This window comes from Leuciscus leuciscus (genome assembly GCF_965113295.1).
Source record: "Leuciscus leuciscus genome assembly, chromosome: 16".
Taxonomy (NCBI): domain Eukaryota; kingdom Metazoa; phylum Chordata; class Actinopteri; order Cypriniformes; family Leuciscidae; genus Leuciscus; species Leuciscus leuciscus.
Genome location: NC_138740.1, coordinates 22,948,879 through 22,974,433, shown reverse-complemented (window position 1 = coordinate 22,974,433; position 25,555 = coordinate 22,948,879). Strand labels below are relative to the sequence as shown.

The following is a 25,555-nucleotide window of genomic DNA, read 5'->3' as shown; positions in this document are numbered from 1 at the left end:
GTGTTACACGCCACTGCTGAAATACACCCGCATTTGGAGGATTGGCGGGTGTTAATGTCAAGCCCTGTAAATACATATTTAATTTCAATATTTGTTTTACATGCAACAGTACAATGAGAAAACAGAATTTTCCAATGAAATTTGTTATTTTTTCAAATTTCCATTTTTAATTTCTGCAAGTCTCAAAATCGCAAGATCAAAATTCATATTTTTGATAGGAATACAGCTACGCACAACACGAACAGAATACAAAAAAAATCTTTTAGTGGAGAAATAATTATATACAAAAAGTATATCTCAAAACCAAACTTACATGTAAATTCATTCAAGCGGCTCAGAACAGAGGTATTATCAAAATATCAACACAACTGTACAGGGAATACTGTTGCTCTCTGCATCTGAAGGATTCACTTCCACATTCGAACGACTCAAATGCTTGACATAGACTAGAAGTCTAATACCAAGTTATTCACATGAACTCTTCTCCTGATGTCTTTGCTTTGGTTAAGCAGTGAGTTTAAGGGAGTTCTTCGGCATGAGCCAGTTGATTTGACCTTCTTCTCAATTTAGAGACTTTAAATCCCTGCAAAATATAAAAGAAATCAAATGAAACAATAAGTCTGTGCTTATAACTAGTGAACATAAATATGCTAGTGTGGCATTGTCCTCTCTTCCTGCATCCTGGAGCTAAAGGTGTAAATTCTCACTCACTTGATTCTAATGATTCACTTCATCTTCTTTCTGTTCCTCTTCTTTCTCATCTGTTGTGTCAGGTTCTGTCTGTACTTTTCCATGAGGTACCATGACTGGCTCGTCACGTGTTTCTTCTGTACTGTTAGCCAGCTGTGGTTCAGCCTCACTTTTCACTTCCTTTAGCTCTTGTTCCATCTTCTCTTCCTTTAACTCGTGTTCCATCTTCTCTTCCTTTAACTCGTGTTCAATCTTCTCTTCCTTTAATTCGTGTTCCATCTTCTCTTCCTTTAACTCCTGTTCCATCTTCTCTTCCTTTGGCTCTTGTTCCAACTTCTCTTCCTTTAGCTCTTGTTCCAACTTATCTTCCTTTAGCTCTTGTTCCATGTTCTCTTCCTTTAGCTCTTGTTCCATCTTCTCTTCTTTCTCTTCTCCCTCTTTCTTTTCTGAAGTCACAGTCTCCACTTTTCCCTCTGGTTCCACCTTCTCTGAATCTGTCGATTTAGTTTCCTGCTCAATCTGTTGTTTAGAGGAGACAGATTCTGAGTCTGGTGACGCCTTCTGTTCTGCAAACACATCTCCTTCGTGTCCATTTGGAGTCGTGGGTTCGAGGGTTGCTGAGGCTGTTTTATCCTCCTCTTCATCGGCACTTGACTTCCTGTTTCGGCGAGACGGTGGCCGCCGCTTGATGGAATGTCGAGCTCTACCCTGCGCAGATTCAAAAAACACATTCGAATTCAAATACTGCACCAATTTTTATCGGTTTTGAATCAAGTGTGCCGCACATGTCCTGAAAAGTGAAGCCAAAGCATTTTGATCGCCCCCTGGTGGCTGGCTGCAGTATCGGTCATAAACCCCACCCACTCCATGTAATCGAATGGGACACGAGCCAAACTAAAAAAAACATTTTAGGTAGTTCTTATCATGTAGACATATGTTTAAGTGTTCATTTTCCAGTAAGTTTGGTTTTAGTTAGCTATCTGATGCTATAAAAACGAGGTGTAACATCATGATTGACATGCTGTGCTTGCCATTGAGTTTGCTCCACCTCAGGAATAACTCTGGCTCCAAATAATCAGCAACGACCCCTTCTGGGATATTTTGGCTTCCCTTTTCTCATCCATCTTTGGTTTTAATTTGAAATGATATAAAAGCCTCAAACCTTAATGATGCTTTTGAGAACAGTTCCCTCTGTGGGATTCTCAAAGCTGGCAGGGGTTTCCTCCTGTTTGGGTGTGAGAGTTACAGGAGGACTAGAGGGGCTGCTGGGAGAGCCGGGGGAGAAGGACGGCACCGGTAACTTCAACACCCCAGGGCTCTTTGGGAAGGGCAGTGGCCCCGTGGGAGAAAGCGCAAGGTTGGCCTGTGTGAAATGAGATGGAAAATCACTTCCGATACAGCTCTTCTAAAGCAATACAACCTCTGTCCACTAGAGGGAAACACTGCTGTATAAGATTAGGGAAGGTGAGAATAACAAACCTGCAGTTTCTCAATAAGGGCAGAGTTTCTGTTCTTCCTGGGTGATACTGTTTCAGCTCCTTTCTGAATGGATAAAAAAAGAAAAAGAAAATCTGCAATGCATCATTGCAAAATAACATTGAATATTTTTTATTTGAGGTAATATAAAAACTAAGAAATTATATTTTAATTAAAGTAAATTAATTTAACCCTCTATGGTACGCATTATGTTCTAACCAGGAAATATTTTTTCAAATAAGTTTTATTACATGAAATCGCTTCAATCATAAAGATCAAAAAAAGATTTACTTATAAATCTAGAATATGGTCAAAAAAGTAGTTTTTGTATAAAATTATGATTTTCTTTTCTATTTCATTGCACATTTCTTTTAGAAATGTATAGATTTATATACTTGGAACTCATGCAAACCAAATATAAGTAGATCCCTTTCATTTAAACTCATCCTCACTCTAATCACATGGAAGAGCTAACTCTGCACTCTTCCTATTGCTCTTTCTGTAAAATATTGCTGCATTCATTTTCTGAAAATAAGAAATAATTTTGTTATTTATACATAAATACAACTATACTACAATAAACACTTCAAATAAATAAATAAATAACTGCAATCATATTGTTGATGCCACTATCTATAAAAATCCCAATGGGAAAATACATTACTGCAATTCCACTGTGGTACAGCGTTGCCATCCGGCAACATACCTATTTTTCCATAGTGGTACAGCGTTGAATAAAATGTCTAATTTACTTATCAAAGCAAAAAAAAATCCCCTTTGAGAAAAGAGGTTTAGAAATTAGGTTAATAGAGCAATTTCTGGAGCACTTCAACAGGTGTCTTCCGTGTGAGGGCGAGAGATTTGGAGGGACATTCAAATGTCATGTGACTTAAAAACAGCACATCATTGGCTGCCTTAAGGCCTGCCCTTTTAATTCCCACAGTGCAATGAATTGTATTTCTTTCTGAATAACAAGGAAATGAGTAGAAATGAATTGTTGCCAAATGGCAACGCCATACCATTAAGGGTTAATTAACTCCCTGATCCTCTCACCTCATCTTGGCCTTGAGCTGCATCATTACTAGCGTGAAGCGGGAGCGAGCGTGGGGGTCTCCTCCGCACAGGCTTGTTCTGGAACAAAAGAACAGCTCAGATACACATGCTTAAACATGTACGTCCACTTTACCTTACCGCCAAAATACTTCCACAGAATTCTATCTATCAATAACGTAAGGTTACACTTTATTTGACCCTTTAGACATTCTGTTGACTATAAGTAATGTTGCACGTGTCAACTAACCCTCATTAGAGTATTAGTAGAGTATCAGTAGACTGTTAAGGTTAGTAGTAAAATAAGTTGACCTGTAGTTGCAAAGTTTCTTATAGTCAGTAATGTCTGTTGGGGGATCATCTAAACACTAATACTCTATGAGAGTTAAATTAAATAGGCTAAATGTAAAAAAAAAAAAAAAAAAAATGTATAATAAGAATAAAAAAAAAGTCTAAAATTCAATTAATAAAAAAAGACATAGTAATGAATTAATACAATTATTTAAAATAAAATATAAAATATAACAAAAAATAATAATAAATAAAAATACATTTATTTAAACAACCATATCTAAAAAATTAAATAGTTTGGAATGAGGAAAAGTTTGAGAAATGTTACCAAAGTGAGCAACAGCGCTTAAAAAGGAGGGAAGCAGGAAGATAGTGGTAAAAACAAGATAACCCATCTGTCACCTGCATAGACACGCAACATAGTATTTCTGCATTGCATAACGATCGCTCTTATTAATATCTGTGCTTAGGTACGCCTTGCTTCGGTGTCTGTTTCCTAAGCGATTGCCATGCAGTACATGAGGATTTACGCAACCAAACTTAACATTAAAACCTAAGGACATATACAAGAGTCACACATTCAAAAGAAAAAAAATCTGGCACGCATGAAACCAAAAATACACTGTGGAATTGTTCCAAAGAATGAGACTGGGAAATTTGTTTCCTTGTCTGAAATAAACTATCTCTGAGATTTTCCCCTGTATAATATACTTTCCGTTTAAATGAACACACAAGGTATCAGGTAACAGGTCTGTGCTACAAAATCATTCAACTTAACTGTTCACCTATCTAGCAGTATAGATATCTTAATATAAGTATATACCTATTCTTTTGCTTTGGATAATTAACCTCACATATTTTAATGGTAATGTCATTTACATTATCATTTGTGGGTTTTGTTTCTTTTGATTTTGTCGTTTGGGAAGATTCATGTCCTCTTTTATCATTTTGTCAACACTAAGGGTTAACTGTTTTTTAAGAAAATTTCAAAGGAAATGAGGAAAAAGCAGGAAAACTGAAGACAAAATGAAAAAACAACAACAACAACAACTAGGCAATAGCAGAAAAAAATAGATGACTTTGTCCAGACTTCGAATCATCGACGTCCAGAAAAAGGCGACGGGACATATTAGGAATATGAAGTGCGAAAGCAGAGAGGATGTGATCATACAATATGAAACCTCACCACTTCAGCATCTGTCGTATGGGGTTTTGGACAACTGAATTTTCCAGCTAGTTCAGCCACAGAGCGCTTTTTTACAACAGAATTCTCCTGAAATACAAAATTTTAGTGTATGAATGAGAATGTCCCCTTCTTTTTGATTAATAATCTGTAATACTGAACCATGTCATCCAAGGCAAAGCACTTTAAAATGAATTTATTTTGAATTGTGAAATCTCAGCCCACCTTAATATATAACAAATCTTCTTAAAATGTAGGAAAACACACAATACTGCAAAGTCCAAAGCAACACCTCCAATTAGAGGAGTTTAGTCCAGGTTTTACCTTTCAATCTTCTAGTATGGATTTCTGACAAGTTTTGTAATGCTGACTTTCACAGAGAAGGCTGAGAAAAGTCTTGTTTTTCACCACAGGAAACCACGAGAGTCGTGAGCACTCATTAGAGCACAGTGATGAAAAAAGTGCATTTCAAAAGAAATGGTTGAGAAACTATCCTCAGGGGGACACAGGCTCAGTCGGGTATGACTTCAGCCCACTGTTATCATCCCCTTCTCAGGCTCTTCCATCCACATGCTTCCATCTACGACCATTAGCACTCACACTATCAGTGGAGGGAAACCAGTTTGCCTTGTCGAGAGTGATAGCACAATGTGGTATTTTTGGGGTGAGGCGATGTCTATGGACTCAGACAACTGTTTGCCATCAAGGCGTTCAGTCACTTTGCTTTGTGGGAACCCACCGTTACTGAGCTGCATGCAGTCTATAGTTTACAGGATGTTGGTTATACAATGATGAGACAACTTAAGCTGAGCTGATGTATATAAGACAAGTCAAAAACAGGAAGGGTGCTGGAGCAGGCCAAGAGCTTAAAATCAGATGCGTCATTTCCATGTAAACTGTTCTTGAGAAAAGTTGATTTTGAATGCAGCTTTTTGCTGAAATTGTGGGACAATTCGCTGGTACAGTGCAATGCGGATCGAATGCAATGATTGGACGAACATTTTCTGGTCCTGAGACTTCCACAGAAAATATATGTACATGTTTTTTTAATATTTATATTTAGACCTTCTAATATTGATTGCTATGAGGATGTGAAGAGAGTTTCAACCAGCATCACAAAAAGTATTTATAAAAAAAAAAAAAAGCCTACCAATTTATATTTAACTGTTGTATAAAAAAGCAATACCACATTAACAATGATACTTTTTTAATCTAATTTTATATTCCTTTTAATATGTAAATATATTAAGTTGGGATTTGAACCAGAATCTTTACTACTACACTAAACATGTCCAACTAACACAAATATGATGTATATTTTGCAACTGAACTTACCAAACATCCAAAACAATGCTGTCTGCTGGGATAAATGCACTTGTTGTATGTGAGTTCATATGATGGTATTTTTACTAGCTTAGAAAACCCAGAGAGCTTATAAAACGTGTGAAGGAATCGAAACGGTGCCAGGAATTCCTCCGTTGCACACAAACCATGATCTACTGCGAGGAGAGGTGGGTCCGACGCCTGTACTTAACTGTGATGGGCAACATCGCGACTATGATGAGAGGAACCAGGTATGCTTGAGCATTCTGTCCTTTTCAAGGTCACACTTGTGACATCACATCCTGTTTTTAGATCGTTTAGATGTGTTTGGTCCGTGTTGGGTTTATATTTCAGTTGAACTGCACCAGAGTTTGTTTGGAAGTGGATCGAGATCCCCTGAAAAGGGGTGTGCACCAGGGTTCGGTGTGCACCGTTCACACTTATTGAAATTAACTGCACTAACAAGGCAATCGCAGCAGCAATCGAGTTGGTTTTAATCAAACTAAACCTGCCAAGTGTGAACCTTCACTTCCTAAGTGAGCCTGGAAGCCCTTTTAAAATAAAAATAGGTACATGACGCCACTGCTTAAAACGGCCGAAAAAGACACCTGGTAACTTGACGCATTTAGACCTCTGTTTAAAAGGCCTCTATTTCCCCTAACCTCTTTCTGTCTGTTTCTCTCAGTCGTGCCTGTGTCTGCTGCACATGTGTTCCAGCTTCACTAGATCCAGTCCTCTTTAAGATAAAAGCATTCCATCTCATCATGACATCATCTGCCCTATTTAATGCCCAAGATGGAGAGAAAAAACCTTGTTCTGTGAAAATTCTTGTTGCAATTTAAAATCTATTCACGTTTAGGATTCACTGATGCATCATTGCATCTCTCAGACTTGATATTCTGTGTTTTGTTTAGCATTGTTACAAGAAAACTAGAAATTAGTCATAAGAGAAACAGATACAAGCAGTTTGGCCCATATCATTCAGTTACGCATTTATTTTGCAACCCAGTTCGCTGTAGATTGAAACCAGCCTGAGAAAGCGTCCTCCAGTGTGACCCCCAAGAAACGTTCATAGCAATTCTTAGTGTCACTGACAAATTAAAAATGTTATGCTATCTGCCAAAAACAACATGGCAAGACGATGAGGACCTGCCCCAGAGACTGAACCGCTCCCATGCCTGAAATGCAGCGTAAGAGCATGCTTGCCATTTTAAACAACAGCAACTGAGAAAACACTGATTTCCTTCAACCAGTTCCCCTCTACAATCACATATTTGAAGATTCAGCAAGTACAAGTGATATTACAGTATTATGCAAATATATACATGCCATTGTTATGTATTTCTGCTCTACTCTGTGGGAATATTTTACAGAGGAAGACCTTAAAACATGAAAATAAATCACAAACGGTGTGGTGTTTGCTTTTGAAAGCTTTAATGCAAGCGCGGTGTATCTCACATGTAAAGTATAGGGCGTTGAGCTCATTACTACTCATTTAAGGCAGGGTGCGGGCAGCTTTTTCTCGAGACCGAGTGGGTGGTGAGATTTACAGCAAATGTGTGTCTGAATGTGTGTGTGCCACAGCTGTGCCTTTGCACACACACCTGCAAAGATGACCCCTGATCATGTAATCTCTGTCGCAATCGTTACTCATAGTTTCTCCATCTTTTGCTACCTTAATAAAAACTGTGTAAGCAACAAAAACTCAGATTCGTTCCAAAGCTTACTTTACCTTTAAAACAGTTGGCAGCAGTCAGATGACACACAGCGAGTAAACAAAGCAACAAACAGCACAAACGCATTTTAATTCATCTCCAAAACAGAGACAAGCTCATGATGACATACTCGTGTTTTACCACACTGCAGTGCCGGAGCAGGAATCAGCTCATTAAACACGAGGCCATCATGAGTGTGGGAGCAGTTATGTGTAAAAAAACATCCAAGTAAGCGCGACTCTGGGGTATTTGATCTGCGTTTCCTCTTCAACTGTTTCAGCCACACTGTGACCAGGGGTGTTTTTTCAGAGGCAGAAAGGGAGTAAACAAAATGAAACGAAATTTAGACAAATATTCAAAACCTGAGATTGAACAGAATGTGAAGAATTCTATTACTAGTAACAATTTACAAAAGCAAAAGCCCCAATTTCCGTTTGTAACAGCAATAAACTACAACAAATATTATTTTTACTGTATTATTGAAATACTTATTTCACTAACATTCAAAAGCTTGGGGTCAGTAGATTTAAATAATTGGTCACACTTCAGTTTAGGGTCCAATTCTCACTATTAACTGTGACTTTTGTCTCAATAAACTTCTAATTACTGATTATTAATAGTTAGTAAGGTAGTAGTTAAATTTAGGTATTGGGAAGGATTAAGGAATGTAAAATATGGTAATGCAGAATAAGGCATTAATATGTGCTACAGTAATACAGCCAATATCCTAGTAATATGCATGCTAATAAGCAACTAAATAATAGAGAGAACTGGACCATAGACTAAAGTGTTATCAAATAATTAATACTTTTATTCAGCAAGGGTTCATTAAATTGATCAAAAGTGACAGTTAAAACATTTATAATGTAACAAAATATTTTTTATTTTGGCTGCTGAAAATTTTGCTATCATAGGATATCCATCCATCCATCCATCCATCCATCCATATAAAATATTAAAATAAAATAGTTTAAGTTGAATTCATATTTTACAATATTACAGTTTTAGCTGTATTTTGATCAAATAAATGCAGCATAAGATACTTTTTCAAAAACATTAAAGATCTTACCGACCCCAAACTTTTGAAGAGTTGTGAGCATATGATGTGACCAAATACTACTAATATAACATCACACATACATTTGATTTTTTTAAGTGTTGTTTTGCATCTAGGTATTCCATCTGCCTTTGACCCGGAAACTATGAAAACATCAAATGTGACTGGAACATTAACTTCATTAGACTTAAAAACTCCAAAAGCAAACCCAAACACCCTTCTCATTTTAGAAGTCTACCAGCACACACAACGCTGATTGTAACCCAGGCGGTGGAAAACAGAATCTTATTAGTGTCTCACAAAGAATCTGTTGTATGTCAGAGAGTTGAAGAACATGAGGAAGCAGCCATGATTCAATTTACACTGAAACATGTCCCCTAATGGGAGAGGATGCACAGGAAGGAAAAGACAGAGCCTTTCAATCTTCAGGCCCAAAACATGCGCAACAGAATGCCATGATCACAGACGCGTTTACCTGCACAAACTTGTAATTCCTTTTAAAGCAATAGTCAAATAGCTAGTTCACACTTTTCTTTGGAGAATGTTGGTAACAAAATAGTTTTGGTTACATTGACATTCATTGTATGGACAAAACAAAAATCATTGAGACATTTCTCAAAAGAATTATGAGAATTAAGCCTATTAAAAAATAAATAAATGAAAAATAATTAGTCCCCCTGTGGTGAAAATCAAGCTTTTAATGTTGTTTTTGTGTCTATGTGGTGTTTTCAATTTGCTTTATAGACAAACCATGTGCAAATTCATAAGTCAACACCCTTGCTGAGTATTTTCTCTAAAACTGCCGTGAAAAAAAGAAAGTCTCAAAAACGTGGTTTGAAATCGCTGGTGTTTCTGACGTCACAAACTACCTTGTAACCAATCACGTCAACGCGTGGAATCTTTGAGCTGGTGTGAGTGAGTGGAGGTGGGGCTAATTTGCATATTCATAGAATATATACTAAATAGAGGCAAGGTAGTTACATTCAAGCTATTTTTAAGACATGAATTTTTTTTTTTTTTAAGGAAAAAAACTGTCATTTTGATGATTAAAGATGAATTTAAGAGACAAAATGATTGAATACAGGGGGGCTTTAAATAAAATACAAAATTACTCAATTGATCACTCACAAAATTCGATGATATGTCGAAATATTTACAATTTATGTTCCTTGCAACAACAAAAAAGAAAGAATACATTGTCACTTTTAAATGGCAGTCAATAGAAAAAGATCTACCAGCTGGGGATAGCTGGGTCATGCTAACTAGCCAAACCTTGACCTCTTTAGTTAAAGTTAGCTAAAATGTCTATATGTGTACAACTAGCTACCCGAATTATAACACTTTAGATAACTTGACAATTGAGGTTTGTTAGCACCCACAGTAATGTATTTTCTGTACAAAAATACCACACATTTGTGTGTAGAGCATGTCTAAGGCCTAAGCCACCAATTCTTCACAAAACAACAGAGATCAAGGACAATCAGTTTCTTCTATCTAGAGTGTTCTCCAGCCAGAAATGCCCCAGTACTATGACCTCATGTTCTGGCTCTAATATATTTGGAGTGGAAGGTGTGTTGGAAAAGTCGAGCTTTCGAGAAACACTCTGGTGTGAGTCAGTGAGTTATGATGACGGACTCCACCTAACACCCATATCCCATCAGGGTCCAGGTCTTGAATCAATCACACAGTGTTCCAGGAGTATGTAAAGACTCCATCTACATCCTGTAAGAGGACAACCTGCCTCCACTTGCCATTATTCGACATCTGCAAGATTTGCATGGATGGAACGGCCATTACCTGACAGTGATACCATTTACCAAACAACACTTTCATGAAACAAGGCATTAAAAAGAAATGGACATTATGTCCTTAAGTCAGCTGCACTGCGCATTTACATCATTTGCTAATACTCCAAATGAAGTCATGTCCATGAATTTTGAAGGGTGGCTGGGACAAGTTCACACCCATATGCTCTCACAGTCTCCCAGCACAAAGTTCAGCAAGTTCTCTATGAGGTAATGAATGATTGCTCTCCTTAACACTGAGAGTGTTAACAAACAAAATATACAAGTATTTTAGGGAGGAAGCTTGTTGTAGTTGGTTAATGTCATGTTGCAATAACATTTCCCTTCTCCAAATCTCTGTTTCATCTATGAGCAAACTGAGGTTGCGTACAGCTCAGTCAAGAGAGGGCCGTCGCCCATAACAGCTGCCGAGGTGGGACTGACACTGACCCGCATGCTCACATAGCTGACATTCAGGAGATAATCAACTTAAATAACCAGAAGTCCATGCAGTACAGTGCTCTGAGAGTCAATATGACTGAGAAATACAGTCAATCCAGGCTTCACAACTCCTATAGCAGCCGAAATACATTCTTTGATGGCAGGAATTAAAACATCTTTAAATGTGGCTCAGCTCAGATTGTATTCACAGAGAATGGTTTCTCTGGCTTAAAAATATGCAAAAGTTAAACATCATAACAAATTGAGACGAGAAGCTTGTTTATTTTGTCTTTCTTTCACACCAATCTCAATATTTGTGCAATTTGCCACTGCACATCTGAGTAAACACACAGTTCTCCTGACCAAGTCTTTTCTTAAACAATAGAATATGCAATTTTGAATGTTACACACTAGGTTCCCAAGAGGAACCAGCACATTAAATTTTGTTTGAAAAATTATGCAACAATATTGTGTAACGCCACACTACCCTCTGCCTCCATGATCCGCATTTATTAGACACATATAACATAAAGCCCCAGTACTATATTGATGAGTAACATTTCACCCATTTAAGTAAGTCTAAGTTGTTTCCAGTTGCAGACTCATTTGCATGAACATAAAAGTTGCAAAAGAACTGCATAGAAGGCACATTTTTTTTCACATGAAGATGAATTAAGAATAAGTATAAATGATCAACTCTTATTAATTAAATATAATTTGTTAGTCAAATACTAATTTATTTTTAGGAAAAATACTTAAATAATAGATATAAATGTTAACTGATGGATTGTTAGGCATTTGGTATGTCCAACTCAATCATTTAAGTGCAATTCATAGATTTTTATTAAGGTAGCATAGCTATTTGTTATTTTGACATTTACAAAGCCACTAAAATATGGATGGCAACTGTATTGGCACGTAATATATAGAGGCTAAATAGGAGCAGTGTTGCCAACTATTTTCAATGGAAAGTAGCTAAAGCCTGCTCAACAAGTAGCTAAATGTTGCTAGATGATGTAAACTGTCAGCAATTTACATCAGTTTTCTATGCTAATCCGTGCTGTATTTTAATAAAATAGGCCTATATAGCCGAATGTCCAGTGAAGCTGTTCTCATTTACATATTTTCTGTCAGACAATGGAAAGGATATGATATAATGATTGGCTATGTTAACCAGCAGTCCAGAAAGTCACTAGATTTATTTTAAAGTTGCTAATATAGTGACAAAGTCATAACACAAAGTTGGCAACACTGTATAAGACAAATATAGTAGAAAAGACATATAGTATAGACAAATATATAGTACTCCCAGAAATCTATGGTTAGAGCCTTCAGACACTTTAAATTGAAAGCAAACTGTATGTTCAAATCAGTGATCAAATCTGCAAGCACAAGAATATATGTGCATACAAACACAAGCACGTGGGTCCACCATCCAAACCCGCCATTTTAATCTGTCATACGGATGAGGTTAGCCTACACCACTTCCTGTGACAGTTAGCTTGCTGCCATTCCAGTCATACTTTCTTTCTAACTTGAGACGAGGGAGGCAGTTTCAAGGCAATATAATTCATTGGTCAAAACGCAATTCAAAGAGTCATCGAGACCAACACAGCCATAAAACTGCTACTGATGAGAGCAGCCTCTGCAAACAAGCTTATGTAATTATGATTGATGGAGGTTTCCAGGTTGGGTGACAAATCTGAATGACACAGCCACAGCTATGCTTTATTCATCTTTCACCCACTGACTCCAAACTCACATATGAACCAGACAAATACCTGCTGAGAGGAATATGTGGAATGTAAACCATGTATTATCTCTCAATCAAGACTGCAGTTTGAGGTTATAGACATTTTAAAGCATAATTAATTTGTTTGAAGTAGAAATATTATGAATTTAAAAGAATAAAAACTGCACTATCAATAACTTTTTAATCCAAACATATCAAGTTTATTTATTTATTTTAAACAAAGGAATATAATGTAATAGCCTATAGGGCCTATAAATGTGTACAGTGGAGTCAAAAACGTCTGAGACCACAACATCTGATTTAAAATCCAATTTAAAACTGAAAAGAAAAGTTTTATGATTTAAAAAATTTCAAAGAAATGTTATGATGTAAAATTAATTAGACATTCAAGAACATTTAAGAAACTATTCAATATAACAATCAGGTTTCACACAACGGAGTTTATGCAGATTTAGTGCTGCTGTCATTAAAGCAAATGAACAAACCAATATTTAGGCATTTTTAAAGTTAATGCTAATATTTACTTAAATTGTTAAGCTGATTAGATCATTTGTACTGAAAATTTATTAAATTATAAAAATGCAAAAAAACAAGCTTTTTACTTGTGGCTTCATAGGTTTGAACACAACTAATCAAGACGGAATGATATATAATGCAGTTAGGCTATATCTATGGCATCTATAAAAGTTGATGCTTTGACGTCTTATAATTATCTCGTGGCCTGAAATGCAACAGAACAAGTTGTTGTTTACTCTGCTGCTCATCGCATGTTGTCTAGTACTACAAAGGAAATAAACTTTCAAAGGTTGAAAAAAAAAATAATCGCAACAACAAAAAGTGTGAAGCAAAAGCATAGTAAATAATTGCATACCTCCATCTTCCAGCGCTGTTGGCGAGTTCTCAACTTATTGTCGCTGTTTTGGTGTGACACTTGCTGAAGTAACCCGCGCTCTCTCTCCTCACATGAGCGCAAAGTGTGCACGCGCTCTCTCTCTCTCAGAAGTCAAGAGGGTGGTCTTTAGTTATATTTAGGTCTGACTCTTACAACATTTCCACGGTCAAAAGATTGAGCCATGCACAGCAAGAAGAGCTGTTGCAGAGAACTGACCTGTAGTTTATTACACATATTACAGAAACTACTCATGAAATATCTGCACTACTGTAACTGCTTCAAATACCGTTATTAGCCTACCAAGCAAGTAAATACCAATGGTCACTTGTTAATGTTTTGCAAAAAACGTTTTACACATAAAGAACAGCACTTGATAAATATGATTAAAATGATGTTCATGAATTGAAGACTCCAGACATCAGTCTTCTAGAAAAAACATTTATTCTCCATTGAGCAGGTCGCCCCCTCATGGGCGCAGCCATGTTTACATCACATGACGAGCCATATCGAATGCCTGAGGATAGGCTACCTGTAGTTTCAGTTGCAGTTTAAAATTGGTCCGTTAACATCCACACGATATTAATATTAAGAGATTATTATATCAATGTTTCATTGAACAACACATTTTTCACAAGATACATATATTATCCCTTTGAGCTTTTAAAATCTCAGAAGACCCTTTATAGTTTGGTGACCAACATATAACTTCATTTTAAAACACTGACTAAAAATGGTGAGCTGCCTATCTAGACAGCTTGCATGTATAATGGCAAAAAAAAAAAAAAAAAAAAAAGCGTTCAAAAATTTCTGCACGTGCAGTAGGCCTACCCAAAAATACTGTCTAGGTCTGTAGCTCACAAGTCTTTGAGGAACAACCTTGTTGATGCAGAGGACGTTCTTATCTACATCAGTCAGGTTGGTCAGCATGTAAAATTATGGGAGGGGCTTCTGTAAGAGAACATTGGTTTAGTGATATACTACCATTTATGGATGAAATGAAAGAGGAAGAGTTTTTTTGTTATATAATTTTTTTTATTTATTTTTTACTGACCTAAGACTATTCTGTTGTATAAACAAAACTATCACTGTAGAAACGGTTTCCATGCCACTTTTTATATATTGACTCTCTAAGGATTGCATCTTGATTTTTTTAATGCAATCTACATAAAACACATCTCTAATGAACTCCCTGTGACCATGATATTTACAACATTATAAGATGTGCAGATGTGAAAAGATCAACTGATATCTACCATACAAAACAGAGCTTCCTCATGTGAATCCAATGACAAATAAACAGCAAAGACATCTACCACATAACTATAAAAAAAGTGTCAGTATGTAAACCAAAAAAGAGGAATGTGCGCAGTTTTAATGTGTCGACAAGGAGAGCTGCGAGAAGCAGGTGTGTGCAGAAAGCCACATGCTTTGCTTGCAGTACTTGGGCTTCCTGATCACACAGACTTCAACACGAGACTCTGTAGACACGTGCCAAAGATGCACAGAGAGATGTGAAACCACAGTAAAGGTCCAACATAATTTAAGACATTGAAAATAAACACTGAAAACATTACATATGCTATAGTATGCCTAAATATTAGCATGATAATTCAACACCATAATAATAAGGCGGTGTTCATGCTTACAGTGATTCACACTGAAAAGATTCATTTACAGAAAGCAGGTGATTTTCAGCAAAAGCAATCACTAGCAAAACTACAATGTTGAAAAAAGTGACGCAATGCAGCAACTACCAATGGAAGACAGTACGGATTACTATGGAAGCTTGTTTCCAACGTGGAATAAAACAATTTAAAAGATAATTGGCACTTTTTATCCTACAATTTCCTTTTTTTTTTTCTCACAATTGCGAGGTATATACTGTGTCCCAATTCAGAGGCAGCATCCTTCGAAGGCCATGAAGGTTGGAAAGAGCATTGTTAAATGGGACGGTCGGCTAGCAACTGTGTCAGCTGCTGTTGATGAGTGACAGTAACGCTTGTACTTATATATAATAGCATCCTAGTAAGATGCAAGTCAACATTTGAACCGCTTTAAAGTATTTTTGTTTTATTTTTACATTTGTATCATTAAATATTTGAGTAAGTTATATCTGAGAAAAAAAAGTCATAACCGCAAGATGTAAACTCGCAATTGCTAGAAAAAAAGTCACAATTAGCTTATTTATTTTTTATTCTGTAGTCTAAACAAGCTTCCAAACAGTGATCTGCTGCCTCATTTAATTAAATATAGAGTTGAGTGGGAAAACAACAACTTTAAATAAATACATTTTTAAATAAAATGAAGGAATATACCTGGTTCAATACAAGTTAAGCTTAATCGACAGCTTCAGTGGCATGTTATCACACACACACAAAAAAAGGAAAAAAAAGAAAAAGAGGTTACATTTAGGGTACATTCAAGTCCTTCTGGGAAATTTTTATTTACGAGTAGGGAAATCGTAATTACAGCTTTAGGTGAGTTCAAATAACAATGGACAGAGTGAGATGGTGATGCATATTTTCTGCAAAAAATGTTGCACAATTTTTTTTAACTCTACTTCTACAAAATGATGAATAATCAATCAGCATCAGGTGCGTTTTGCTTTTTCATGCTTTTATAAAATTTAGGAAGGTGCAGCAAATCGTAATTGTACAATACATGCAAATTAGCTGCATCTAGAGTTCTCCACTCTTTGTGGTGATGATCAGGTGCATTAAACATGTAAATATACGATTTTTCCAACATGACTTGAATGTACCATTACAATAGAAGTACATAGGGCAATTTTTTGAAGGATTTAAAGCTTTTAATGATAAAAAAGCATGTTTATTCTTTTGTTAAAACCTATTTGTACTGTTCTCGAAATTTTTATGGTCATTTTAGGGTTTATGGCATAGTGTCAAGGTGATGAAGTTGTACAAATTATCTTTACACAGAAAAGTTCTTTCAATCGTAGCTATTGAAAGTGAGTAGCCTATTAACATTAATAATGTTAAATTAGCCTCATTCACTTCCATTGCCAAGTAATAACCCAGAATTTAGCTTTTTTTTTTTTTAAGAAGAATTAAGGAAAGTCATAATTAATTTATGTGGTAATCAAAATGATGTTGATTAAGCTTAACTTGTAATGAGCCCAGAATATTCCTTTAAACACTGTCAGTTTAAACGCCCCTAATGCTGGGGACACACAGCTGAAACATTCTAAGACTTTTACAGAGTTTTCAACGACTGCAGCAGATTTTAAACACCAACTGTGAACACCGACTGAACGCAACTGTCTCTGACTAGTCACGTTTGGGCATAATCAGTCGTAAGTATCAAATACTTGATACTTGAAAATCATTCTTAAAAGGCCAGTCAGTCAAAATATGACCTTTTTGTGTTATGAAGTACCCAGAAGAATGAGGTACTTCTAGTCTGTTCTTTGTTATCTGTTAAGCCTTGTTTCATTTACTTCTGTAAAACCTGTAACTCTTCCTGCTGTGGGTTTCTCCCTGCAGCACAAGCGCTGCTTTTTCTTCCTCCTGCCAGTTTAGCGAAGAAAGATCTGGAATTTTCCCCTACGAAGAAGAAAAGGATAGGGTCCAGACAACTGTTAGCTGTACACAAACAATGCGCTACAACGGCAGCCTTGCGGACTACTAAAATAAAGTCACACGAGTCTCCGTATCCGTTCATCTTGACATGCTTCTCAGCTGATAAGAAGATCGTCCGCACTACGTGATAAGGTAAAAAGCACACCAGAAAGATCCCAAGGCTGATGATGACCAGAGCGCACGCCTTCTTCCTGCAAGGTCTGGTCTTTCCTAGCGCAGGACTAGGCCTCAGAAGATTCTTTGCGACAAAGACAGAGCAGAAAATGATGACCACCAAGGGCACCACAAAGCCCACTGGAAACGTGACGTTGTTGATGAGGAGCATTTGGTCAACGCTGTCCGTCACCAACTCCAAGCATCGAGAACTGCCCTCATCTTGAAGTTTTTTCTTAGTGAACAACAGCGGACAGCAGGCTAAACCCATCAAGACCCAAATGAGGCCACACAGGATACCGGTGACGTAGTGGGTCTGTATGCGTATGTACAGGTACGGCCGCGCCAGCGCCAGGTAGCGCAAGATGTTCAGGGCAACTAGGAAATACACCGAGCTGTACATATTGAGATAAAACACGTATAAGATGAGTCGACAGGCGACGTGACCAAACAGCCATTGAGAGCTCATCATGTAGTAAGTGATCCTCAGGGGCAAAGAGCACACCAGCATCAGGTCTGAGGCCAACAGGTTCACCATTAATAGGGTGACTGGAGTGAAACTCTTCTGGGTCCTCCATTGGGTGAAGAAGACGCAGATAGATAAAGAGTGGCCAACGAGTCCGAGGACAAAAATCAGAATGTATGCTGTAGGGTACACTAGGCGTTTGAAGTGAACGGTGTCGTTGAGGCCTGAACAGGAGACGTTTTCCCTGAGTCCTGGAACAGACATTTTCATGTCCTTCCCTGTAGAAAGATGACAATTTGTTTTTTAAAGGGATAGATCACCACCTCCCCCAATCAACTTTTTTTGGGTAATTTTTTTTGTCGTTCCAAAAGGAAGATATTTTGGTCCATACAATGAAAGTCAAAAACAACATTGGACCTCATTGACTCATTTTATGCAAAAAAAATTAAATAAACTTTATTTTTATTCAAAATAAACTATCGCTTTGAGAATGTATGCATTACCTTAGTTGGGGACATATTTGAAAAATATCTTTGTTTCTTGACGAAGTAAGCCATTTTTGAGTGAACTGTCGCTTTGAGAATGTATGCATTACCTTAGTTTTATACTGTGCACTCAAAAGTTATCATTGAACAGTTCTTGGAAGAACCACTGTTTTCTTAGTGTGAAGAATATTTTAATCTGAAGAACCTTCTTCCACTATAAAGAATGGAATGCAATGGAAAGTTCCCATGGCTGTCATGTTATTTACAGATGCCAATAAATAACTTTTGAGTGCACAGTATAAAACTAAGGTAATGCAGTTATTTGAGGAGTCAAAAATGGTACTTATATTGCATCACTAAGAAAACCCCCGTTTGGAACCCCCTTTTTTTAAAGAGTGCAAGTGCTTTGTATTCTTACTGGAAGTTTTACTGTATGCAGAATTTGCAATTCACATTTTCATTGTCTTCTATTTTCAAAAGCTGTACGACAAAACAGGCTTTTCTAGTCAAGAACGAACAATCTCCATTACATACCCAGTTAGTAACATGTCTTTTATAATATCAATATCCTAATATCAAATTACTTCTCAAACATTTAACGAGAGTCACGTTTAACAGCAAACATTAAAAGCAAGACTTTACCTTTTCTGCAGAGTGAAGAGGTCTTCCAAAAGCGCTCACAGTTGTGTCACTAGCCCAACCAGCCCAGCATTGTCAGCTACTGGAGGAGGTGAGGTACAAAACACAGTAGGAGGAGGATGTCCCAAGAAAGACCTCCCCATCATCACTTCAATCAGTTCAAAAGGTCTGATTCATTTCCTTCTCTAAGAACAACAGCCATCCCATAACATCACTTTTTGCGTGCAGTGTTCAGTATGGCAGTTCTGTTAATGGCTTTAGATTCAAAGTGTTTTGAATACTGTCCTGATATATAGCATGAATGAATGGTCCAAAGTCCAAAGCTTATCTTTATATGTAAAGTGACTCAGGCCATTTAGATGTAAAACACTAAAACACTGGTTATTCTGTTTTGTGTACGGCAGCTTTAAACCACAACAACTTATGCAGATGTGCATGTTTCCTTCCCCTTTATTCTTTTTCTCTGGTAATATGTAATTTAAGCCACCCAGTTGTGCTGCCCTAAATTTTCTCTTTGATCTCAAGCACTTCTGATGATGATGTGCTGATAACCTTTTAACAAAAGCCACTGTTGACAAAGCAGTCTTTCTGAGCGTCTATGACGATAGTAGTACATTAAAACCCATAAGTTACGTGCTGGGGAAAATTAAATGAACAAACTGCATTGAACTTCAGCTTCTGCCTTTAAGTTCCAGTATTTGAGTCACGATCATACTGAAGAATTAAAACGAGAGATGCACGTATGAAATAAATGATTGGGAAGCAGGGATGCAAAAATGATTTGCAAGTCTCTGCTAAGAGATGATTCTCTGAACTTCAAACACAACTAACGCTAGCAAGACATCTACAAGCTTGCCATTTCCTGACGAACAGCATTCCGGTAGGGAATAAATCTGCTGACACTTGCCTAAACAGAGCCATTAAAAAAAACAAAACAGTGCGATTAATCATTTTAGCAACATGTGCTATGGCTAGTCTCAGTTTGTGGCAACAAGAAGCATGCAAAGGTGCCACTGTCCTCCTTGAATCAACAACAGGACACTTGATTTTTCTTTAACAAGTCAGTTGTTAAACTTTTGAAGCATTACATAATTTTTCAAAAAGAACATTTGAGGTATAACATAATTTGTTCAAATATTAGTAACAAAGCTCAATAACAGTCTTAAAATTCAATAGCAAAAACAACACAGCGGTCCAGGAAGAACATAAAAAGGTCAGACCGCACATATGCACATCCACTCATAGCAATCACATCCTAAAAACCCAGTAATGCCTAAACAGCAACACATTTATAATACAGTCTCCAAAATAAATCCATTTACTTTTATCACGCAAAATGGGGAGTCCTCAAAAATATGCTTTGAGAAAGGCCACAAGCGGGGTTCACATCTGCGAAAGATGTGATGTCTTTACCTAAAACATGATTAAAGGAAACACTGGTGTAAAATTGGATCTTAAACCCTATGTCATTCACAATTTCCTGTACAGCAATGAGGAAAAGCAGGAAGCTCTAGAATTAATGGAAAAAAACACCCAGGGAAAAAAAACACATAAAAAACAATAAATTATCATCATGACACTAAACTCGCCAGGTTTTTGTTTGTAGATCACTTAAGAGGTATGCTTCATGTTATTTCCTCTACCACAATGTCAACTACAAAACAAAGAATAAAACCTCCTTCATGGACGCTCGCATGCTTAAAACAATCTAAAATGAACTAACACAGGAAAAGCACCTGTGCTATTTCAGGAAATGCAGTGCACCGCTTAATAACTAAAACAGGTTAAGTAGTCTAAAATGTAGCATTGTAAAACACCCAGGGATGTCAGCCTTTCCCGATAATGGCGGAGTGGTTTTCCTCAGGCAGTCAAGAGCGGTTTTATTTAGGGCTCTGGATGCTCTTTAACGGACTCCTCCTTCAGTTTTTGTTCCTGCATACGAGTACGTGTCGAGCCTGAAGAGACGAGAACAAACGTTTAAGCAACAATGGCATATCACGTGATGTTAAATTATACGCAACAATGACTGCCATTTTGCTATGATTCTGAATCATAGCAATGCATGTCATAGCATGAATTAAGCTGGATAGAAAATAAGTTTTATTCACTGAATATTTAGCTAGAAAATATGGGATGCTTGTAATTCTTAATTATTATTAAGAGAAACACTATCATTCAAAAGGTTTGGGGTCGGTAAGATTTTTTTGAATGTCTCATTCTCACCAAGACTGAATTTATTTGAACAAAAATACAGAAAAATCAGTAATAATGTGAAATATTATTACAATTTAAAATACCTGTTTTCTATTTAAATTTATTTTAAAAGGTAGCTCCTGTTAAAGCAAAGCTGAAGAATAAGAAACAATACTTCAGAAATCAATATGCTGATTTGCTGCTCATTAAACATTTATTATTATTATGAATGTTGAAAACAGCTGTGCTGCTTATTATTTTGTGGAAACGGGGATTCATTTTTTTCCCCCAGAATAAATAAGAGCAAAGAACAACATTTGATTTTTATATCATTGTAAATGTCTTTACTGTCACTCTACATGATGTTGTAAAGCTTTTATTGCACTGATGCCAGAATTATTATTAATTTATGAACAAACGTTTCTTTTGGTTTGCATCTATCAAGTTACAAATAAAAAGAGAAAATAAATAAGCTTTTACTCATTTCTGAAGTATTTAATTTGATTACAATGTGGTTATTTAATGCACACTACCGTTCAAAAGTTTTTAATGTCAGTAAGATTTCTTTTAAAGAAATTAATATTTTTATAAAGCAAGAATGCATCAAATTGATCCAAAGGCACAGCAAAGACTAACAAATGATTTGTATTGCTGTTCTTTTGAACTTTCTATTCTATTAAAGAATCGTGATTTTTTTTTTTTAATCACAGCTTCTCCAAAAAACATTAAGCTGCACAAATGTTATAAAACTTGGATAATAATAGGAAATGCTTCTTGGAGGATCATGTGACACTGAAGACTGGAGTAATGGCTACTAATAATTCAGCTTTGCCATCACAGGAATAAATTAAATTAGAAAATAAATTAAATTGAAAACAGTTATGCATTGTAATAATAATATTTCACAATATTACTGTTTGTACTGTATTTTTTATCAAATATTCCTAATCAAATAAAACCTAAATCGAATAAAGCCAATAAAGAAATCTTGCTGACCCCAAACTATTGAATTTCCTATTGTGATACATAATGATTATGTTTACTCAGAATTGTCACAGCGCCTACCCTGTTTTAAAGTATATAGTAAACACCACCATTTGACTCAAAACTAAAAATCTGCCATGTCTAGACAGGAAGAAGTGTGACGGCAGATCACCTTTGTGGTTCTGTGAAATCCAGCTTACAATTCAGACAACAGACATGTACAAAGGTTGAAGGAAACTTACTCATCTCAGCCAGCTTCTGGATCAGCGTTGACTCGCCACTTGATTTGCTAAAAATGAAAATGAAAATGAAAAAAGAGTCTCAATGATTCACTGGATTCAAACTTCGAGAGATAAATGAAGAAAAATAGAACATAAATCCCACCTTCCATCAGCTTCATCTTGTCCATCCATGTCAAAGCGCAATCTCTTCAGGGGTTTGGGGGCGGCGCCTCCATCCAGACTCCTCTTGAGGGACCAATCAGTGCTGCTCACCATCTGATTGATCTTCTGAAACTTGTCTGCAGACTGTTGAGATGAGGAAAGAGATTTTTAAATCAATTCTAACACATTTTAAATAGTTTGAAAGTTTAATAAGTGCTTTCCATCACTAACCCCAAAGGATTCGCCGATAGATATAAGAATTCTGTCCAGGACACCACAAAGAAAAGATACAATTAGTACAAATCAACTATAATCTGCACATAATATATGTATATTATATGTATTATGTATTATATTATATATACATATATGTATAAAAGGATAAGGATAAACTAGTCAACCTCACTAATCATCTCGCCTCACAGTAAAAGAGAAAGTTATCAAGTCACAATTCAAGGTTTAAAATGTAAAGGTATTAACATGTAATTCTGTATATGCCCAAAATTAGTAGACAATCTCCCGAATGTAATGACAGATGTGAACATTGACCTGCTCCGTGGGGTCATGGGTACAGGGGACATCCGGCTGCTTTTCAAGGGGGAGACGTAGACGTTATTGCTGCCGGGCACGCGCAGAGGAGAGTTTTTATAGGGGCTGCAGGGGATGTGAGGAATGGGAGACAGAGGCGGCGGCTGGGAGACAAACAGAAACATCCTCAAGTCAACCACAAGTTGTTGTAGGAACACTTTCGTTCAATTGAACATGATTTCAGACCACTAGGGGGCAGTATAACAATAAATTATTCCATAAAAGTGTAAAAGGTAGCATGTCTCACCCGAGGAGAGGAATATTGAAGAATGTTAGTTTTGAGCTTCTGCATGAAGACCAGATTGTAGAAGACAATGATGGAGTCGTACTGACCCTCTCTGATCAGCACGCGCTTAAATGTCTGACACATTCGGAAAAATCAAAGAGAGAGCAATGGGTTGTTTTTTGTTTGTTAATATCACTTAATATACTTGAATGATCATCTGAAACAAGTCATTTGAAAGGGAACAAGACATTTGACTCTCACCTCCTGATTAGTATTGGGCAGCTCTTTATAAGCGGTCACAATAGTTTTGAAGCGCAAGTCCACGTTCTTCACCTTGCATATGGCATACATAGCCGACATGATCAACTGCAATGAACAGAGGAGCGGGTCAAGTTTCTAAGACATTTTATTGAACATACCCACAAAGCTAAAAAAAATAATAAGCAAATGCAGCATATTATAATGTTAATGAAAAAAAAAGAAATGGTAGTACCTGGTCTAAGTGTCTCTCTTGCATTAATTCGTACTCGTTCTGGAGGGTGTGCTGAAGCAGGGTCCATATTATAGGTTCCAGTTCTGGGTGTGAGGTCAGCAGGTGCGAGAACAGCGTTTTCAGTCGCAGGTAGGCCATCCTGTACACTGCAAAAAAACAAAACAACAACAAAAAACAGTTTTATCTCAACAATTTAGAAAAGTAGCATGTTATGTATTAATGACTCTCTCAAAGAATGCTTTATGCTTTAACCTACACTTTTTGTAGAAAAGGCTCAGAGAGTTTGAACGGGGTGCTTTGGTGCCTGGTGTTGGGGGCTCAGCCTCTGTTGAAGGGGGTAGACGGCTCGGCCGCACAGGAGAGAGATACCTGGGGAAGGTGAGAAGGTTAAACTTACATACATACTTTAACCTTACTTACAAGGTTAAAGTTACATACTCATTTTGCCAAAGAAAAGAATATAAAAATGAGACAGCTAATATATGTCAGTGTTTAAAAAGTTTGGTGTTGGTATGATTTTTAAAATGTTTTTAAAAGAAGTCTCTTATGCTCACCAAGGCTGCATTTATTTGATCAACAATATAGTGAAATATTATTACTAATACCAATTTTCTATTTGAACATTTTTAAAATGTAATTTATTCCTGTGATGAGAAAGCTCTGAAAGCTGAATTTGATCCTTCTGAAATCATTCTAATAATCTGATTTGCTGCTCAAGAAACATTAATTTTTTTGATCAATTTTGAAAACAGTTGTGCTGCTTAAAGGGTTAGTTCACCCAAAAATGAAAATTATCCCATAATTTACACCATCCTAGGTGTATATGACTTTCTTCTTTCAGCCAAACACAATCGGAGAACAAACACTGTCCAAGCTTTATAATGGGAGTGAATGGTACCATTTTTTTTTTTTTTTAAAGCACATCCATCCATCCATCATATCAGTAACCCATATGGCTTCAGGAAGCAAAGAAGTGAAAATATGCAAATATGCAAAAATTTTGGTAAAATATGCCCTCTGACCCAACATATGTTGTATTGATAAACGAGGAAGCGTAGATGATAGAGCAAAACAAAAAAAAACTGGTCACGAATTAGGAGTCTAAAACGAGAATCTTTAAAGAGAAACGTCGGAGGAGCTTGAGTTTGTTGCTCAGCCCTATTTGTTTGAACCACGAGAGGCGTCTACTCTCACCTAAGCTTACGTTACGCCTAAGTCCTACGTCGGGTCAGAGGTCACTCTTCAGACGGAACTAGACTCGCTGACGGTCGTTACCGGAAGCCTGTGATTACAGTTAAAGTTATAAATATGGATTTTTTCTTAGAAAAATGCACTGCTTCGCTTAAGAAGGCCTTTATAAACCCCCTGGAGCCGTATGGATAACTTTTATGATGATGGATGCGCTTTAAAAAAAAAAAAAAAAAAAAAAAAAAAAAAAGGGTACTATTTACTCCCATTTGAAAGCTTGGAAGAGCCCGGTTCTTTTTTAATATAACTCCGACTGTGTTTGGCTGAAAGAAGAAACTCATATACACTTGGCTTGAGGGTGAGTAAATTATTTTTAATTTAAATTAAGGATAATTTTCCTTTTTGGGTGAACTAATAACCCTTTGATATTTTTGAAATAACAGTGACACATTCTTGGATTAATAGGATTAAAAGGTCAAAAGAACAGCATTTATTTGAATTAG

At 36.6% G+C, this 25,555-nt stretch overlaps 3 protein-coding genes across 4 annotated transcripts in view; all 3 read right to left on the bottom strand.

Annotated features, from left to right (window-relative positions):
- Positions 1-127: 127 nt before the first annotated feature.
- dub (duboraya) lies at positions 128-13,792 on the bottom strand. 2 transcript variants are annotated; one of them, XM_082141150.1, is made up of 7 exons: positions 13,635-13,792; positions 4,694-4,780; positions 3,220-3,297; positions 2,170-2,232; positions 1,853-2,053; positions 712-1,398; positions 128-583 (listed from the first exon to the last, which is right to left on the bottom strand). In XM_082141150.1, the coding sequence occupies exons 1-6, from the start codon at positions 13,638-13,640 to the stop codon at positions 718-720; spliced, it is 1,116 nt and encodes a 371-aa protein (XP_081997276.1). In that variant the 5' UTR covers positions 13,641-13,792; the 3' UTR covers positions 128-583; positions 712-717. The 2 variants fall into 2 exon arrangements, with proteins under 2 accessions (XP_081997276.1, XP_081997277.1); XM_082141151.1 differs by lacking the exon at positions 4,694-4,780 and having other exon boundaries at positions 13,635-13,752.
- Positions 13,793-16,721: 2,929 nt separating this feature from the next.
- On the bottom strand, positions 16,722-19,915 carry cysltr2a (cysteinyl leukotriene receptor 2a). Its single transcript, XM_082141153.1, has 2 exons — positions 19,001-19,915; positions 16,722-18,151 (listed from the first exon to the last, which is right to left on the bottom strand). Exon 2 carries the CDS (start codon positions 18,141-18,143, stop codon positions 17,109-17,111), a length of 1,035 nt encoding a protein of 344 aa, XP_081997279.1. The 5' UTR covers positions 18,144-18,151; positions 19,001-19,915; the 3' UTR covers positions 16,722-17,108.
- Positions 19,916-20,043: 128 nt separating this feature from the next.
- The window catches only part of rb1 (retinoblastoma 1), a 35,050-nt gene continuing 29,538 nt past the window's right edge, over positions 20,044-25,555 (bottom strand). The window contains exons 19-27 of the mRNA XM_082141128.1: positions 24,121-24,233; positions 23,865-24,010; positions 23,633-23,737; positions 23,393-23,506; positions 23,107-23,249; positions 22,789-22,819; positions 22,559-22,701; positions 22,417-22,463; positions 20,044-20,952 (exon numbers count right to left, since the gene is read on the bottom strand). Of these exons, the coding sequence (XP_081997254.1) occupies positions 20,882-20,952; positions 22,417-22,463; positions 22,559-22,701; positions 22,789-22,819; positions 23,107-23,249; positions 23,393-23,506; positions 23,633-23,737; positions 23,865-24,010; positions 24,121-24,233 (913 nt within the window). The 3' untranslated portion in view covers positions 20,044-20,881. The remainder of the gene's footprint in view (positions 20,953-22,416; positions 22,464-22,558; positions 22,702-22,788; positions 22,820-23,106; positions 23,250-23,392; positions 23,507-23,632; positions 23,738-23,864; positions 24,011-24,120; positions 24,234-25,555) is intronic.